The following is an 18,723-nucleotide window of genomic DNA, read 5'->3' as shown; positions in this document are numbered from 1 at the left end:
GATCGTCGTAATCACCAGAGTGAAATTGAAGAACTCAATGGGACACTCGCTTCGTCCTGTGGTAGGACCGCGGTGAGAAAATGGAGGCCATCTTGGGTTGTTCCTTGATGAAGCCGGAAATAGCACTCTTTTTTTTTTAAGGCGTTTAAATATATATAGTGTATAGAAAGCAGCGGTACTACTGCATTGGTGGCTGGTTTTGAAGAACAGTGGGTGTTAAAAGCGCTTAGTCACTGTCCACGGGGTCTCTTTAAAATGATACGTCTTTGGTTTGGTCGCTTGGCTGGTGGTGGTGATGTTGTCATTGTTGTACTCGGTCGATTCAATCTCCGCAATTTACGTTATTTCCCGGGAAGAAAAAAAAAAGATCTCCTGCCTCCGTTTGTTCGTCTGTGTCTGAATGCGATCATGCATGGAGGGAAATGTACTGAGAGAAAATGCCACAAAAGTGAATGGGTGTTGGTCTCTTTTCGAATGAGGCCTCGATATTTTGACGAGATCGCGTACTTAATGGTTGCAGACCTGACCGGCAATCAGAGCGGTGTTGGTTCGATTCTTGTCACCAGTACTCGCAGATTTTTCGTCAGTTGCACTCGTTGAGGAGATAATGATGAGGATGAGGGGTTGATGGAAAGAGAGAGAACTGGTTCAAAGCAAATTCGTGCATTCCTGGTACCTTCAATGTATGCTGTAAAGCAGCAAACAGACAGGTTATGTTGGCGCGTCATGTAGAAGTTTGTTGCTTGTAAACCCAGCACAATAAATTATAAATGTGACGGGGTAACGCTAAATATATCTATAATTTGCCAGCAAAATTGCAGTAAAAAATGGCTCGGGACGACGTCTGGTGAGAAATAATCCCAAATTTGTCGAGCAACACTGATCTATGTTCCCGACTGGCTTGCTGCTCATGATGACTACGTAGCCGGCTTCGCAGCCGGCTGTTTTAGACACTGTGTAATGCGCATGCGCGTGTAGCTTCGCCGCCGTACTTGACGAGCAGTACGCAGTTGATGGCGACTTCCACACAGTGTTGCCCGTAGTATTCAACTTTAATTTTCTAAAAAGTATGAGCGTGTAAAGTATACTGTAAAGCAGTAGAGCTGCAATCTCAGAACATCTATCTATTATTGGATAGCCTGAACACTTAGTTTTTCTTACGTCACAATTTTAGTCCCCATTGCGTTCATATGTTTTAGAAAATTTAAATTTAAAACTTTCAGGTACAAACGAAATCATTTGGTCCTTTCTTTTTTTTTTTTTTTTGTTATCGCCGATAACTCTAATTTTTAGCCTCTAACTATAATTAAGCCTCTCGTAATCACCTCATATGAGCGACAAGTGCTGGTGTTTGAAAGCGTCGTTATACAACAAAATTGTTTCGTGGTCATAGTTCTAAACGAAGCAATGCAGCGACCATATCAGTCGAGTTACTTGTACAGTGAAACTCCTTCACAACGAAACTCAGGGGACGGCAAAAAAAATTTGCAGTAAAGGTATTTTCGTTAAAAAGGATGTCCATTTGGACCTATAGGGCTCCAGCGGGACCGCAAAAAAATTTGCTGTAGTGGTATTTTCGTTAAAAAGGTGTTCGCTATAAAGGAGGTTGTCTGTATATGCAAAAATTCATCGCTGCACACCCAAGACTTTGCCGGCGGTATAGTCGTCTTCTCTAAATTTCATTATGCCGGAGCGGTTACATTGTAATAACGGGCAGGTAAAACAAAAAAATTAAATTAATTTTTCTCAAAATAATCGGTTGTTTTTATTATTTTTCTTTATTTTTTTTGCGTAAAAAACAAAAGGGAAGCATCGACGGGAGCCAGAATCCACCGGCGACGGCGGGCGATCGGACGCGACGTCTGTCAACATGTGCTATACGTCGCAGAAGACAGTCTGTTTCCGGTGGTCGTCCGTCTTACACACTTCCGGGGAGGCGTCGGATGCAGAAGATGCCTAGAGCAGATCCTGCCTGCACCTCGGCTCACTTCCCCGCACGCTCACGGGTCATGTGTGCACTTCTTTTCGTGTTTTTTTTTTTTTTTTTTTTAGCCCAGTGGCAGAAGTTTAAAGTCTCATTGCAGACATTAAGAGAGGAAGCCAAAACCCCTGGAGGCAGATGGAATGAATGAATGAAGGATAGGGGTGCTTAGGCATAACGTCTCCTGGCGGAGCTGCTCTCTATATACTACACAGATTTACAATGAAAAAAAAAAAAAGAGAGAGAGAATAAGAAAGTTCATGGTTCCGTCTGCGGTGGGTGCGATAAAGTTTTCAACTGCCGAATGAAGGAGTGTCGATTAAAGAGATTTTTTTTTTCTGTTAGATAAAAAAAAATGTGCTCGTGAAAAGACCTTCGCTGGTCGGGAGGTCGATTTGTCATTACCAGAAAGAAAGAAGCCCTCTGTCGCAGCAAGTGCAGCTGCCATAGGTGAAGTGTAACCTGCCTCGAAACACTTCGTCTTCTTTTTTCTTTTTTTGTGTGTGCGTTTTTGCTTTGATATCCAGCCTCAGTCACGTACGCGTTCTTGACGTACTGTCTCTAGTTATTTGTGTCTTTCACGTCAGCGTTGGTTGTGGTGTACCTGTACTGATAGTCACAGTAGTTATAGGATAGTTTGTTGTCATGATGCTGTACTCGCTGCGATTTACTCAGCGTGAGTTCCACTGTACGATTATGCACCACCTCGCCTTACATCAATGGATCAGTTGATAACGTGCCACTTCGAAAGGTTACGGGTTCGCACCTGACCGAGGACACCAGCTCCCTAGAGGCATGGTACTATAGTTGTTTAGGCACGTCACAATCCGCTAATATCGACGACAATCATGCACCTCCCATCAGGGCCAGTGAGAGAGGGTGGGCAGCCCAGGGGCCCGTGCCTCTTCAGGGGCCCGCCCGACCCAAGGCCCTACAGTTGCTAGCACCAGGAGACGTGAGCAAAGGGGCCCGTGCAGTACTTATCCGGAATCATCCCCGGGGCCCGTAATCTCTCTCGCGGGCCCTGCCTCCCATAGCACCTGACGTTTTCTTGATGGCCGCCGAGCTTCTCAAGATTTTGTAAAAAAAAAGAATAATAATCTGGAAAGAAACCATACAAATCCCGAAAACACGTCACTGATCACAGGCGCGTATATATGCTTAACTCGGAGAAATTCGCAACAGAGATTACACGCGTCAAAAAATTGGACCTCCATGCCGCTACGAACCGCCGTTCTAATTTCTTCCACCTCCACACACCATCACGACCCCACCCGCAACACTATCAACTAGCGCGACAGAATTCCACCTTGTAGCCGCATCCACCCACAAAGAGACACCAGCGCCATCCGGCAGCAGCGAGCGAGCGAGCGAGCTTCAACTAAGCAGAAGACAGCTGCTTCGAGCGAAGCAGAAACCAGCTGGCACTGACTGGAGTGGAGCAGATGCCCAGGAGGGACTGGCTGTTCCTTCAAGACGCCCGGAAAAAGAGAACGGGCCGCAGATGGCCTGGCGTACAGCTGCCATCCCGAAGCCACTGCGCGTGGATGCCGGTGGCTGAGCGTCACGCCGGACAATGGGAATCTGAGGCGCGTGCCCGAAACCAGTGGACTTGTGGCTCAATATGTGGAGCGCAGTGTCAGGGTCGCGTGCCTGCTGGTGGCTTTCTTTTGTGTCCAGCTTCCGGACCGTTTTTGGAAGTCCACTTTTTAATAGGTGATGTAAGAATGAGGCGATGTGGAGGGAATCCGAAACTGGCCTAGTAAATTTCGTCTGAAGACGTCAGGGGATCAAGAGAGCGCGTGGCTGGCTCGCGTATAGACTTGTGGATGAGGGAGCGACGTGAAAAGTGCCAAATATCAAAGGAGAATTTAAAGGATTCGAAATTGAAAACAATCTTATTTTGCTATTTTATTACAGGTAGAAGTAAACTCCGCAGTGATGCACACTAATGTTTATTCTCCCAACGAATGTGTAGTTGGATGCTGAGAAAACCGCGAAAGGTACCGATGCTTTTCGGGAGCACGTGAAACAACAACAAAAAAAGCAAATAAAAGGAAACTGCATATATCCGAACAGAGTGAGCGGACCCATGACACACTGACTTCTATCAGTACCTACGGAGAGGGTGATAAGGTACCAGATAAGAAAATGACCCCACCAGAGAGAAATATTTCAGTCCTAAAAATTTATTCGCGGTTGTAATTGCAAGGCCGCAAGCTTCAACGCATAAATCCGAAACTGGAAGCCGTAGCAAACCGCCAGAAGGCCACGCCCCATCCAACAACATTGGCGTTCTCAGTGGGACTGGCGATTACTTTCCAGAAATGACGTCTGCTTACTGCGTGGGCACATTCCTACTGCTCTTTTTTTCTTGTGTTCTTAATGAACAGCAGCTTTCTTGTCACTTTGAGGTACACGAGCCTCCCATTCATAACGGACCTTTTGTCTTTCCCCTGAAGTCCACTAGTCAGGGACCACTGGCCATGCACCGGAAGCTACTAACAAGCGCTTTAACCAATCTCCATCCACCTGCCGACCTGCCCGACGCGAACAGTCGCGGACGCGGAGTTCGGAAGTAGCGCCCTCTCGACGGCGATACGCGCAACAGCGCGCAAAGATGGCGTCGTGCTTCCATCTGCTTTCTGGTTCACTAGAATGTGCCTGTTGCGTCATAAAATCCGCATGGCTGCCATCTTACGTGATCTGCTTTGGAAATAAACCAATCGCGTGCCAGCTTCCAAATGAAGCGCTTGTGTATCGGTTTTTAATGTTCTCGTAATAAAAGTTGCTCCCTTTACAAGATGTTCGAATCACCTGCTCTCCTTCTTGTTATTTTTTCTTTTTTTTCTCTATGTCTCTGGGAGGAAAACCAAAGCCTGGCAGGTAATAGATACAACATACATCTCACTGTCCTTGCATCTGCAACACGTGAGCAAAGCTTGCGGCAGGAAGATCCCGTTGTTAGCTGGAAGGACCTTTTCCAAAATCAGCGGCTTCTTTCTTTCTTTCTGTTTTTTTTTTTGTTCACAAACAATGTCAGATAGGATGACGGGTAATCAATTTCTAATTCAATTAGAGGACGAACGACTGATGACTAGTGGCGTCACACAAAGAGATTTGATGGGGGGGTCACCAGGATTTTCGCTTCAACGTTTCTACGTTTGCTAAGGACAACATTCAGATGTTTTGTACCCAGGATTCAGGGTGCTTTCTAAAACAGACGTTGTGCCCATCGATAGAAAACGCTTGCGCGTGACGTCAGGGGTATGGCGCACCGGCAAGCTGCGAAAAGCACGTCCTCTGACGTCACCAGTAAAGACGTCGCAAGTACGGCGAAAACGAAAATTCCTCCGTTCATGTTTAGGTTTCGGTTTCAATGTTACGTAGGCATAAGAATTTCGTCTTTCTCGGGTGAACTTTCGGTGAATCGGGTGAACCGACAGGAACCATGAATAAGGTGAATTCCACAGACAATTCTGCAAAGAACGACGACTGCTACAAATTGAGCAGAGTTTTTGGTATCGTTCGCATTTTGCGTGAAATTTCTATAGGTTTTCTACGCCTGCCTCTCTTTATTTTCGATAATTATCCGAAGTGATTTTATAAAAGTCAAAGACATGGAAATAAAAGTTACGCTGCTGCGCCCCCCTGGTTCATAAATAGCTTTGATTGGTTGTTGTCGCGTTCTTTCTGATGATGGCGCTTACATAGGTTCCGAAACGACAATTACCTGTTTTTTTAACTGTTTTGACGTCGAGTAAATATGTGGTCCCCTGGTGTTTGAACAATTTTTAAAATAAAAGTGTACAAATGCAAAATGGAGAGAAGTTGCTACCTTAATGACGCCGTCACTTGAACTATGTCACATCACTCGGTTACAGTAGCATAACCAGAAATATGTTTTCGAAGAGGTCCTATAGGAATTTTACATGGGGATGAGGATTTTCACATCCTTTTCCCTTTCCCATATGCACTACCAAAGTTACGAGTTCGGGGGTTGGGGGGTTGAACTCCCAAAGCCAAAACCCTCCTCTCTGGCTACGCCACTGCTCGGTGATAAACACAGACGCAAAAGGAAATTTTAGCGTTTTGCGGCTTTTTTTCAGCAGTCTGACAACGGTGAGACGCACCACTATAACCTCGTTCCCAACGTCGTCACAGCTCCACGCTAACGAACTCTCAAACCGTCCCCCCTGACAATCTCAGTGGTGCAAATAACCAACATTAACAAGGTGAGACACACGTTCGAATTAATACGTATTACGCTGGGCGTACCTGCTATAGTAGTATGTAGTACAGGCCGCGTGAATTTCGATTGGACGTTTAGTTCCAAACGAGCGCGCCTCCTAACGACAGGGCGCGCCGCGCCCTGCAGCGTCGTTTATATTGACATCCACTAATTGACATCAAATTGATCATCAGCAGCACCGGAAACTGCTGTTTTTATTTATTTTTTTAACAAACCGATGGCGCTTGTTAATAAGGACTCTGGCTCCGCTCCAAGAATCACATAGCGCCGTTCATTAAGGAGCTCTATTGACCCCATAACAGCAGGTGAAAACACTCTTAACAGCATTTCTTTGTGATGTCTCCATTTGCGAGCACATGAAAGCACACATAGATGGCGCCAACTGCTTCGTGATGAAAACACAGAACGAAAATACGTAAATCAAAGATGCATCATTGGACAAAGCAATGCAAGGGGAAATGACATCGCCAGGACCTTCCATGCAGAGTTAGCAGTATGTAGAGGAAATCACAATGGCGGGAAACGTTACCTCACAGTTTACGTTCCTATTTACACAGCAGTGCAGCGCATGTGTGAAAACAGCTGCGACTGCTTCCACAACACCAACGTACCGAAACTACCACAAAAATCGCATGAGCGGGGCAAAAAGATTGCGTACTATTTCGCATCTTCCCCTATAGACCCCTTTTTCGACCCCCAATGGCACCGTTATACCCGATACGAAAACCCATCAAGTACGTTTACGTTATCTTTTTACTGCACAATACACTGTGCACAATCGTCATAAATTACGCCGAGCCTGACCCACCCACCCACGCCACGCGACGCGTGCCCCCTTTGGGCCGCACAACACTGTTTACAGGAAGCCGTGGAAGGCTTACATACGGGAAGACCTCTCAAGGACACGGCCCCATTGACGACGTCTGTCTTTTTAAAGATGGCAGCTGGTAGGTCACTCGGCGCCACCTGGAACGGCGAGCGAAGAAAAGCGGACAGTTGGCCCGTGCCAGAAAAATGGGTTGGCAACTGCTGCTTTTTCGGAAGCAGAAACCACCCATTTACTGTCGTCTGCTTTGAGAGTTCGGTGTTTCGGAAAAGCGGAAGGTGCAAAGAAAAAGGCGGTCCAACTGTTTTAGACTGTCCCTATAGAAAGGCGTACCATATGTTCGTATACTGTACCGTAAGTGTTTCAGTATATAGGCAAAGCCTAGAACACGTATATACTGACAGAATGGACAGCATAAACAAAATGTGGTCGAACGATGTATATAAGGTCGCGTTCGGAAGCGTCGTTGTTTGCTTATAGGAGATTGTAAGGCACAGAAATAGTTGTCGGTATAATATACCGCGTATTCGCAGATGCATTGAACCCATCTGACGCAATACTTTTGTGTGTCTGGTTCAGCTCTAGCGTATACATAAAAGGGGGGGGGGGGGGGCTCCTATATAAAACAACGCAGAGGAAATGTACCACTTACGCCTGTTCTTTCTTCAACGTTTACTCTCCTTAAGGAGTAAACAGACTCTATAAAAAGGAGTGAAGACTATATAATTTCAGATTATAAGATCATGCGACGTGCAAGTAGCTGCAATAACAATTTAATTTGGCGAAGAGGCTTTTTAAACGGGAACATTTGAATGCAAATCGGTATACTGGAAGAGAAAAGGCTTTTTCATCTTTAAAATGTAATTCCTATAGACAACGTTGACGACGTCGTGAAAAACGAAAATATCCTCTCAAACGTACCGTCTTCACATTGGGTTTCGTTTAGGAGAACGATCCATGATGATGATTATGATGATGATTGAAAAAAAAAAGGAGATTGTAGCCCTCAAGAACGATTCATAGTTGGTTGCCATAAGCCGTGATACAGGATTTCCAACGAGAGTTCTAATGAAGAAATTGTTGAAAATCATAGTTTTGAGCTCTGCACTGATTTTCAACAATTTCTTCATTAGAACTCTCGTTGGAAATCCTGTATCACGGCTTATGGCAACCAACCATTCAACGGCTCAGGACATAGGAGCACTGGAGTCCGTCGCAAATGAATTTAAAAAAAAATAATCACGACTATTATCAACGAATCATAAAACTCTGTACGTTCAGTGAAAGAAGAACACAGTCAGAATACTGCAGCACCGCATATTTTAAGGGAGCTTGCGAAGCATCAATCTTCACCCTTATACGTGTAAATACACACTATACCGTTACCATTTTATTACTTCACCGTGGGACATCGTGCTTCCTATATAGTTTTCTGTTTCTTCTTCAATCCTTATAATGTATTAGAGATGTTCAGGTCGTCATCACCATGAGCTCTCTACCGCTTGCTACATAGGTACATCACCTCTTATATGGAACTAAACTGGCTTCGCATCGATCACGCTACATGATCAATCTGCGTCACAAAACACCGCTCTAAAAGCGCCCTTTACCGAAGAGCATATTCTCTTATAATGCAACCTCTGTTCATTACGTATACTATCACGTATTACGTACTATTACGGACGTGTCGGGTTAGAGAGGAACGCATGGAATCTCAATCCCTTCAAGGGGAAGGGGATATAGACCTACCAGAAAGCCATAGTTCCTGACAGCAAGCACGACAAGCTGAACAAACAGGATTTGAATAAGATATCAACAACAATAATTTAATGAATAAGGAAAAGTAACGATGACACGATAAGCTAAAGCGCGCATAAACTCTACGCAAATTATAGGTTCTGTATACCCTCCCCCATGATACTGTCCTACTCTTGCATGAAACACTCCTTACATAATTCTTAATGTTCGCTTCGATACTTTCCAAGATCATCTACACTCTAAGAAAAAAAGGAGTACTTTTACTCCTTTTGGGGAGTAATTGCATTGCCACAAAAAATAGTCCCTTTCGGGAGTAAATGCACGGGAGTAAATGAATGTCACAGAGTGGAGACCGCATTTCACGCGCTGTTGTAAGAGTTCCAGGTACATAATTGGTGCGCATGCATGGAAATACTTCGAAGCAATCCGTCAACCGTGATATATCGAGTGATATAAAATCGTGCGCCATACTAGGGCACAATTTGCGAAGAAAGATGCGCTAACTGTTTCTTACTCTGTGTGGCTGGAAAATTGCTACGTTGTCTGAGTTATACAGCCTTATGTCGTTCAAATTGACCGAGGGCACATATTTACGTAGACTGTTGCATTCAGGAGACCATTCGCGAAGTTTAGTGACAATTTGCAGTCCTGGGGAGTAAATGTCGGGACTAAATGTTGGGTTAAGGGACTAAAATGGGGAGTAATTGCAGACTAGGGGAGTAGAAGCTGCAATTACTCCCCGTTTTACTCATTTTTTTCTTAGAGTGTAACACAAAAAACGCGTCTTATAAATAATACGTCATCCGTCTTGGCTGCCAAAAAAGAACATCCTTTCTCCACATTATATACTTCTTACGTAACTCTGTTACATGACATTCATCCGGCCACGCGCCTGGTTTACCGAGGCGACCCCAAACAACGCAAGCACCGGACGCGACAGTTGGGTTCACAAAAGGGTCCCTGGGTTCTAGGTTAAGAACTGAAGGGGGAGATCCGGCATAGGAAGCAGACCCGATGTTTGCTACTTTACCCAGAGAATAACAGCAGTGGAACTGTGGGTCAATCGAACTCGGCCTTGAAGTCTCCCCTTGAGGGGAAGGGCTTCCAACAGTGGATTTCCGACACTGTGTTCATATGGGTCTCCCCGAAGTAAACCGCGGTATTCATGCAGAAGCGGAGGGAAAAAATAAACAATAAAGAATATTGTGTCAGAGAGCGCGGAGTTTGGATCGGATGCGAGTATTTCCTGCAGACTATTCAGACGGTTGTCGGTACAGCTCCTCCTGAAGTCGGCCCTGGACGCGTGCTAGCGCCTCTCCTCTCCCGCGGGTTCCTGACTATCTTCCCAGCATCTATCTATGTCTGTATTGTCCCACACTCTTAAAAAATATTTTCACCTCATAGCACGCTCCTAGCCAACCATTATCTCGAATGATATCGTTATCTGCCCTGATTTGTTGAAAACGGGGGGCGTACGCCATTTCTGTGACACTTATGCTGTTCATAATTGTCACAGAAAAGGCGTACGCCCCCCGTTTTCAACAAATCAGGGCAGATAACGATATCATTCGAGATAATGGTTGGCTAGGAGCGTGCTATGCGGTGAAGTTCATTTTTAAGAGTGCAGTTGCTTTCGCTGTGCTGACCAGAGGTCGACACTCATGCTCACTCACTCCGAGCTCAGCTCTATACGTTTGCTCACTCATGCTCACTTACTCCCTGCTCAGCTCTCCGCTCGCTCGCTCATGCTTACTCACTCCCCGTTCACGCATTTCGTTTCGCTCACGCATGCTCACTCGTCGACTGCTCAGCTCCCTGTTTGCTCACTCATGCTGCTCACTGATATCGCGCTCAGCTCATTCGCAACATTGAGCATGAGTGAGCATGCTCATGAGTGAGTTTTGCCGAGGTATGGTGCTGATACAAAAAGTGGTGGTTGTGCGCGTGGTCACAGCCGCTGGGAGATGTGACGTAGATCTGCGAACATATGCTAACTGTGACAGTTGAAGTCATTTTGTGTCGTTTCGTAGCAGTAACCCCAGGTGGCCTCGGTCAGGTATAAGGTCGCTGTTAGCCTTTTTTTTTTCTTTCGATGTCTATAAAGCCTATAGAGCGTTCTGTAGTAATTAGTGACACCATTCTTAACAGTCTTCTCTTTCCTCTTTGATGTTGATCGTATCTGATGTTGATCGTGGTGATCTGGGGTAGCCGGCCCTCGTGATGAGGGCTACAATCCTCATTTTTTTCTTTCAATCATCATCGTCATCATCATCATCATCGTCGTATTTTCATCCTATAAATGCCGACATTGTCAGAACATTTCTGAACATCTCTTTTACGGACTATTTCCTGTATAACTTTGTACGACTAAATGAAAAACTTTTTTTATGCTATATATCCGTACGTTTAGAGCTCGTGAAGACGAATCGTGTCACTTTATTTTGACAATTGCGCAACATACCCCCCTCTCCAACACGATTGCCAATGTCGCGTGCATTATCACGGGAAACTTTTATCTGTTATCTGTACAACGTTACTTCGCTCATTGCGGAAACTTGCATAGTTCTGAAGTTATGAGCGTTTAAAAGGGCTACAAATTTGGTGACGCGGTCTGGCCATAGACATGACACACCCCAGCCCATACGTACCGCAAAGAAAGACGTAGTTCTACGTCGGGAAGACTTCTCATCAGAAGTTGCATTGGGCAAGCGTCGCTTCAGAGTAAATTAACTTAAATGTACCGCAAAGCACACTCTTAAAAATGAACTTCACCGCATAGCACGCTCCTAGCCAACCATCATCTCGAATGATATCGTTACCTGCCCTGATTTGTTGAAAACGGGAGGCGTACGCCTTTTTTGTGACACTTATGCTGTTCATAATTGTCACAAAAAAAGGTGTACGCCTCCAGTTTTCAACAAATCAGGGCAGATAACGATATCATTCGAGATGATGGTTGGCTAGGAGCGTGCTATGCGGTGAAGTTCATTTCTAAGAGTGCAGTAGGGGTGCAATCTCAGAAGATTTTTATCTATTAACGATAGCCTCAGTACTCTTACGTCACAATTTTCGTCACAATCGCCCTCATAGTTTTTTTTTAGAAAATTAAAATTGCAAATGACGGGCAACACTGTGTCGAACTGGGTCACCAACTACACATTTCTCGGTGGCAAAACTACATTGCATGCGGACAACACTGGGTCTAAAACGGAAGAAGTCGGCTACGTAGCCATCAAGACCAGCAAGTCAGTACAGGGAACATAGATCACTGTTGCTTGACGAATTTGGGATTATTTGCCACCAGACGTCGCCCCAAGCCGTTTTACCTTGATTTTACCTAAATTTTGTTATCAAATTAAAAATATTAACCGTTCTCTGTCACATCTCTATCTTGTAGCGTTGGACTTACAAGCAACAAGCGATTAAAGTATGCGGTCAACATAAACCAGACTTGTGCGTAACGCGTTACTAGTAATTGCGTTACTTGTAATCAATTACTTTTTTGAGTAAGTTTTCGAGTAATCAGTTACTTTAAAGTCAAAGTAATTTTTCGAGTAATCAATTACTTTTCTGAGTAATCGATTACTCAGTAATTGATTACTTTCCCGGCAGAGACTAACTCATCTTTTAGATGTTCTGCCCCATGTCAAGATCTTCGTGCCGTCAGCCTTTGTTCTGGAATTTCAGGGTCTCTCCCCCTAATCTGTTCCTACACCAGTGTGGTGGTACCTTTGTGGTAGCTTTGGAGGTTTAGTGCGTCATGGGGAAGTTCCACGCATGATCTTCCACAATCGGGTCAACGTCTTCCCGGGCGATAACTACAGTAGACGTACATATTTTTGGGTTATTTCAGCTGTTTCACTGTTGAACTTTCCTTTTTCCTTCTTCTTTTTCTTTTTGCTGAGGCAGCCAAAGACGGGTATAATTTGCGTGAATGCAGAGTAACGACCGGAGTAACGCGTTACTTTTCTACTCGTTACTCAATTACATTTGAAGTCCTGTAATTGGTAACGGTAATCAATTACTTTTTCCGTACAAGTAACGGTAATGGTAATCAATTACTTTTTTCGGGTAACGGGCACAAGTCTGGTCATAAACTGCCTGTCTGCTGCTTTGCGCCACTTTTTTTCTTTTTTTTTTTTTGCACCACTGCCCGTCACAAAAGGCCACACAGCTAATCTCACGCTATCCCCTTTGCGTACGTAAGGGATAGCGTTGGTCGTTTTGCGCACCGCGAATCTCTCTCTCTCTTATGGGCGTGCGCTATCCCCAGACTTGTACACGTTACCGAAAAAATGTAACTGATTATCGTTACTCGTTACATGACAAAAAAAGTAACTAAATACGTTACCCGTTACTGAGGAACTAAAAGGAACTCGTTCCCGTTACTTGGAAGTAGCGAGTTACGTTCACGTTACTTTTCCGTTACAGTGACGGCTCGAAATCAGACTACATAAAAACACGCACATTTTATTTTCTGCATTGTATCAGGTTGCGTTGCATTTTAGTAGCAATTGTTTTTCAAAGTTGACATCCGTGAGCTTTGTGCGCTTTCTTGTGAACACATCTGCCGCTGTGCTGAACAGCCGTTCAACTGATGCGCTTGAGGGCACCGCGGTATTTACTCGCAGGAAGAGCCCCTGTACACGAGGAAAATCAGTTTTCATCTTCGAAATGTCGTAATCCTCAGGAATCCGCAGGTACTCCGTGAGCTCGTCGTCTTCCGTACATGCTGTGGATTCTGAGGCACTTACTGCGTCGCCGAACGCAAAAAAATCGTCAGCACGAGGTCTCGTGACTACGACGGGGGTGTGGCGGGGTTTCGCTGCAGAATTATTTGCGATCTCCCTTCTTAGCATATCCATGACAGCCGCGTGCTGAGTCACGTCCTTCAACCACGAGAGTTTAAAACGGGGAAGGACGGCTGCAGCGAGGAGGAGCTCTTTGTCCTCCATCAGATGGCCAAACCTGCGAGAATATACGTTCGGCGGTTAATACATTAATATCAGAAGTGTTGCGTATACCCTGCAGGGAGCCGTCACAATCCGTTTAACGCGGCACTGCCTTTCTTGACAGTTCATCATTTCCAAAATGGGCTGCATTGCAGCATTATATACTTAGGTACCTTTTCTGAATCCCATCAAGGACCGCAGTCACCAAAGGCCTGCAGAATTTGAGCCCCTTCATGCCCTCGTATTCTAGTCTTCTTATCAATACTGTTATGGTCGGAAGGAGATATCCGAGGAATATGTACTTGTCCCCCTGGAGAATATCCAGTGCAGCACACAGTGGGCTCATCACCTAATGGGATACGTACACGGCTTATTTCGGGGCGTGAGAAATTGCTATGCAACGAATAAAATACTTGTGAGAGAGTACTTACTGTGCAGTATTCTTCAATAAATTTGAAGTCATCGCCTCGTTGGAACACTGGGACGTTCAAGGCTCGGCACAGTCCATTGATGTCTTTACCCTCGTTGACTAATCGAAGAATACACTCGAGCGCTTCGTGATAAGAGTTCCACCGCGTCGCCACAGGTCGTGTTAAGTAGATACCACAGTAGCTTTTAACAATATCGGCTGCACGTACAGACTGTCCTTGCTTATTCCAAATTGCCGAACATTTCTTGAAGACACTTGTTGACGCTTTGGAGTACTCGGGATCCATATTAGCTCGTGCAGCATCTGTGGTTGCGATAAGGTTTAAAGTGTGCGCGGCACAACGGTGGTGCGGTGGTAGGCACACCATGGAGTCTTCCCCGTCTAAAAGCGAGGACAGGTCTCTGTGGTATGTGTCGGGCTCATCTGCAGCTTCTTCAGCATTGCCTCCATAACATCTGAAAAAAAAAAAAAAAAAAACGAAATGGGTGTCCATAGTGGTGATGTCAATGAACGAGCGTATGGGATAAGAAACTTACTGGAATGCTTTGATAAAGTTGGACCCGTTGTCAGTGATGACCTTAGTCACCTTGCCTTGGATGCCATACTCCTCAAAAATGTTGCTCATCTCTAGTGCGAGTTTGTCATAAGTGACGCTGCCGACCATTCGACGGCATGCCAAGGTCGCAATCTTTCTGTCCAGACTGTCTGGTTCAAGCCAAAGAGCGGTAACTCCAAGAAAGTGCCTAGAATAGATAGAGTACGTATTAGAAAATCATCCAAACGAAACACAAGTGCACTACGAAACAATATGCTGTAGGCGAGTCTATACCTGTGGTGGGAGGACCAGCAATCTGCAGTAACAGTTACGTAGTTCAGGTGCTGGAAGGTGTCTTGTAGACGACACTTCATCTCCAGAAACTTCTCGTCAATTTTTTTAACGAGCATTCTTCTCGTCAAAACCTTCTGCGTAGGCGCGAGATATTGTAACATTTTTACAAAAGATGGTTCCTGGACTACAGAGAACGTATGCGCTCCATTCACTACAAAGTCCACAACAAGGTCGTTCATCTTGTCTTGACATATCTTCCGCTGGCCCATACCAGGTTCGTCGATGCGCAGCTGTTTGAGTGGAGATTCGTCCTTAGGTTCGGCACTTGCATTTCTCTTTTTATTTACTGCTGCGTCAAATACACTCATCTTCGATGCGTGCATGCTCTGTAAAATATGAAACTTCGTGAGTAACCGAGCTCCCGTATTGTTGTGTGGAGAGAGCACAAATGCTTCTTAGCGGGTTTATTTATAGCCGCGTCCCGTTACACTAAGGCGAAAACTACAGTCACTATATATAGTGACTGTAGCGAAAACTATTCACGAATGCCGGGAATATGCAACACCTTACCACTGAGCTACCGGGCTACACGTGCAATTAATACAACCCCAGGTGGTGAAAATTAATCGCATTCCTACCGTGCACCGAGCAACATGACACCTCGAAGGCGGACATACAGCTCTGATATAGCCAGCGGCACCACCAGTGTATATAAGATTGGATCAAGTGCATATACACGTATGGTCGTTTGTAATACTTCTACCAAACTTAACATGATTGAACTTCAATTTCGTCTTCGGCTCGTTGACTTTGAAATGTATAGCCTTCATGTCTTAGACGAGGTCTAGAGCGATGGCGTTTTTGATAGCTCGGAAATCGTAAATAGCTCGTAAGTGAGCAAGTGAAAACACAGGAAATTGCGAAAACTTCCGTCAACTATACGAGATATACCTTTTTACGGATTCGCCTCGATTACTCTAGCCTACTTACGTTAAAACGATGTTTTATCATTAAGAACTAATCAACGCAGTATACAGTCAACGCTCTGCATGCATGCTGAACAAAAATATCAAATGAAGCTTACCATTACGTGCTTTTTCAAGTTGGAGTAAGATGACTTGGATGTGCTTATACATTTCGTCTTCGGTCTACAAAGCAAGCACAAAAACACTATATTGCCGTTGCTTTTTGCCTCGTGGAACGTGAAAATTTGGTCCAACGAAGGCCACGGTGACGCTGTTGCAAGGCAGGTCATGTTGCTGACGAGAACGTTTCGGATCTGAAGAGTTGTTCTATTCGACGAGGTTAAAATGAAACGGGAACAGCGCACGGAAAAACCCTGGGTCCATTTTCAAGAAGGCACCTCCTATCGCACCTCCTAATCGGACAATAAAGTCGTCTTCGGAACAGATCTCTCGTGTGCCTTCTTTTCCGACAGAGTCGAAAGCGCAACAGCACCGTGCTCAGTGACGCAAGAGAAGATAATCCCTGCCAGCACCTCATTCAGGTCATGTCCTGACCTCTGTGGTATTGTGCAAAAAACTGAAAAGCCTCCCATTCTTAACATGAAGAAAGCAATGTATGTTCCGGAATCCCCTCTCTATTTACGTTGGCTGAATGTGCGTGTTCATGAATGAAAGAAAGAAGTCTTCAGAAGGGTTATTCAAGTGAGGACTTCATATCAGGCGAAAATTTTAAAAGTAACGAGTAACTTGAGTTACCTGAGTTACCAATTTTTGTAACGAAAGTACGTTACTCGTTACGTTTTTTTAAAAGTATCTAAGTCGTTACTTCGTTACCAGAAAAAGTAACTCGTTACCAAGTAACGCGTTACTTGTAACGCGTTACGTACAACTCTGGCTATCCCTTACGTACGCAAAGGCGATGGCGTACACTCTTAAACAAGGGTGTACTTTAACTCCTTTTTTTGCCACATATATAACACCCTTTTGGAGAGTACAATTACGCTCAAAAGGGTGTCTTCTCACTCCCTCAAGGGAGTAGCATAACACCTTTCTCCCTACTGGAGAGTAATATTACTCCCCGGCAGGGAGAAGGTGTTATGCTACTCCCTTGAGGGAGTGAGGAGACACCCTTTTGAGCGTAATTGTACTCCCCAAAAGGGTGTTATATATGTGGCAAGGAAAGGAGTAAAAGTACACCCTTTTTTTTAAGAGTGTACGATGTACTACAACTCTCGAATGAATCGTACGCTATCGCATAGTGCTCACTAAGGTAGCGTTGCCACGACTGCGCATGCGCAGTAGCGACGTATGCAAGGACGCCTTGCGACCGTACGACCATTTTTCTGGAACAGCGCGCGTACGTCAGAAGCTTTTGCGGTAGCACCTCGCAGGATTTCGACTCATTCGAGATTCAGCGTATATAGCGACGATGCAGTAGAATTAGGCACGGAGGCGCAGACATAACGCAGGCGAAGACAACGACGCAAAATACAAAATAACGTCGAAATATTACGAAACCAAATTCGGACATCTCGTTTAATAGCGTCTAGTCAGTTGTAACGATAGCGTATACGGTTCATTGAAACACTCACTGTTAAAAATGATGGTGGTGGTGGTGGTGATGGTGAAAGGGCTACTGTTAAAAATGAACTTCACCGCATAGCACGCGATTAGCCAACCATAATCTCGAATGATATCGTTGTCTGCCCTGATTTGTTGGAAACAGGGGGTGTACGCCTTTTCTGTGACACTTATGCTGTTCATAATTGTCACAAAAAAGGCGTACGCCTTCCGTTTTCAACAAATCCGAGCAGATAACGATATCAGTCGAGATGATGGTTGGCTAGGACCGTGCTATGCGGTGAAGTTCATTGCTAAGAGTGCTGTATTCCCTCAGCCCCGACCGCAGACTCGATAGCGCGTTCGTTCTCAACTCACTTCACACGCAAGCGTTATACAAAATAAAATTAAAATAAAAAAAAAGAGAGGCAAAATGAGCGGGAGCTCGATGCCACTTTCACCTCACGTAGTACCCTCATAACGAGCCGACACATCCGCTCCGAATCCACCGAAGAGGCCACGATTCACCTGCACTAGTGCAGCGTGAAGGACCGCAACGGCTTCTGCAGACACGACGCGCTCTGCTTCAAGTCACGCTAGACGGGACTTTGTCGACAAACCATTGTTCTGGACCATCGCTTCTTTATAAGACACCACCCTCGTCTTCCAAGCCATCGGAAACGCCCACTAAACACAATCATTCCGTCAGAGACTATATTTGCCTCTTCGATAACTGCAGCAGCACCTCTTAGCCGGAATGACGGCGCTATTTTTTTCTGCGCGCTATGTATACATTGGTGGTTTGGACGTGGAGGCTTCATTAAGTGGGGCGTCAGTTATTGGAACGAAGAATGAGAGTATATGGGAACTGATGTGGTGTTACGCATGGGTTCGTGTTGGGTGTACCGGAGTGGTGGAGGTCAAGGTACTGGAGGCCTTGGAGTTAGTTATGCGTCGTTGATGAAGTCTTTTTTTTTTTTTTTTAGAGACACGGTGCAATGCCAAGCAAAGATGTCATGCCAGCTTACGACAGAAACTGATTATTTATATAGGAATGAAAAAAATATGGAGATTATCTCTGCTCCAAAGAGATCACATGGACCAGGAGGTGACGGCTGACGATGGAGGTATACACTCTTAAAAATGAACTTCACCGCATAGCACGCTCCT

At 45.0% G+C, this 18,723-nt stretch overlaps 2 protein-coding genes across 2 annotated transcripts in view; both read right to left on the bottom strand.

Annotated features, from left to right (window-relative positions):
• Positions 1–18,723, bottom strand: part of LOC135401686 (delta-like protein B) — a 125,198-nt gene that overhangs the window by 62,294 nt on the left and 44,181 nt on the right. The gene's annotated exons all lie outside the window — the stretch shown is intronic.
• On the bottom strand, positions 13,268–15,151 carry LOC135400142 (uncharacterized). The gene is made up of 5 exons (XM_064631877.1): positions 15,029–15,151; positions 14,736–14,942; positions 14,201–14,654; positions 13,943–14,118; positions 13,268–13,785 (listed from the first exon to the last, which is right to left on the bottom strand). Exons 1-5 carry the CDS (start codon positions 15,142–15,144, stop codon positions 13,305–13,307), a joined length of 1,434 nt encoding a protein of 477 aa, XP_064487947.1. The 5' UTR covers positions 15,145–15,151; the 3' UTR covers positions 13,268–13,304.

This window comes from Ornithodoros turicata, chromosome 7 (assembly GCF_037126465.1).
Source record: "Ornithodoros turicata isolate Travis chromosome 7, ASM3712646v1, whole genome shotgun sequence".
In the NCBI taxonomy this organism is placed as follows: Eukaryota; Metazoa; Arthropoda; class Arachnida; order Ixodida; family Argasidae; genus Ornithodoros; species Ornithodoros turicata.
The sequence above is the reverse complement of the archived record's forward strand: the minus strand, read 5'-3'. Positions and strand labels throughout refer to the sequence as shown.

What these genes read in the sequence shown, in the direction of transcription:
- LOC135400142 (XM_064631877.1), bottom strand. Translation starts at nt 15,144, where the DNA reads ATGCTCGTTAAAAAAATTGACGAGAAGTTTCTGGAGATGAAGTGTCGT. An exon ending in TGCTGGTCCTCCCACCACAG is followed by an intron (nt 14,943 to 15,028) that starts GTATAGACTCGC and finishes TATCTATTCTAG; the next exon opens with GCACTTTCTTGGAGTTACCG. An exon ending in AACTTTATCAAAGCATTCCA is followed by an intron (nt 14,655 to 14,735) that starts GTAAGTTTCTTA and finishes TTTTTTTTTCAG; the next exon opens with ATGTTATGGAGGCAATGCTG.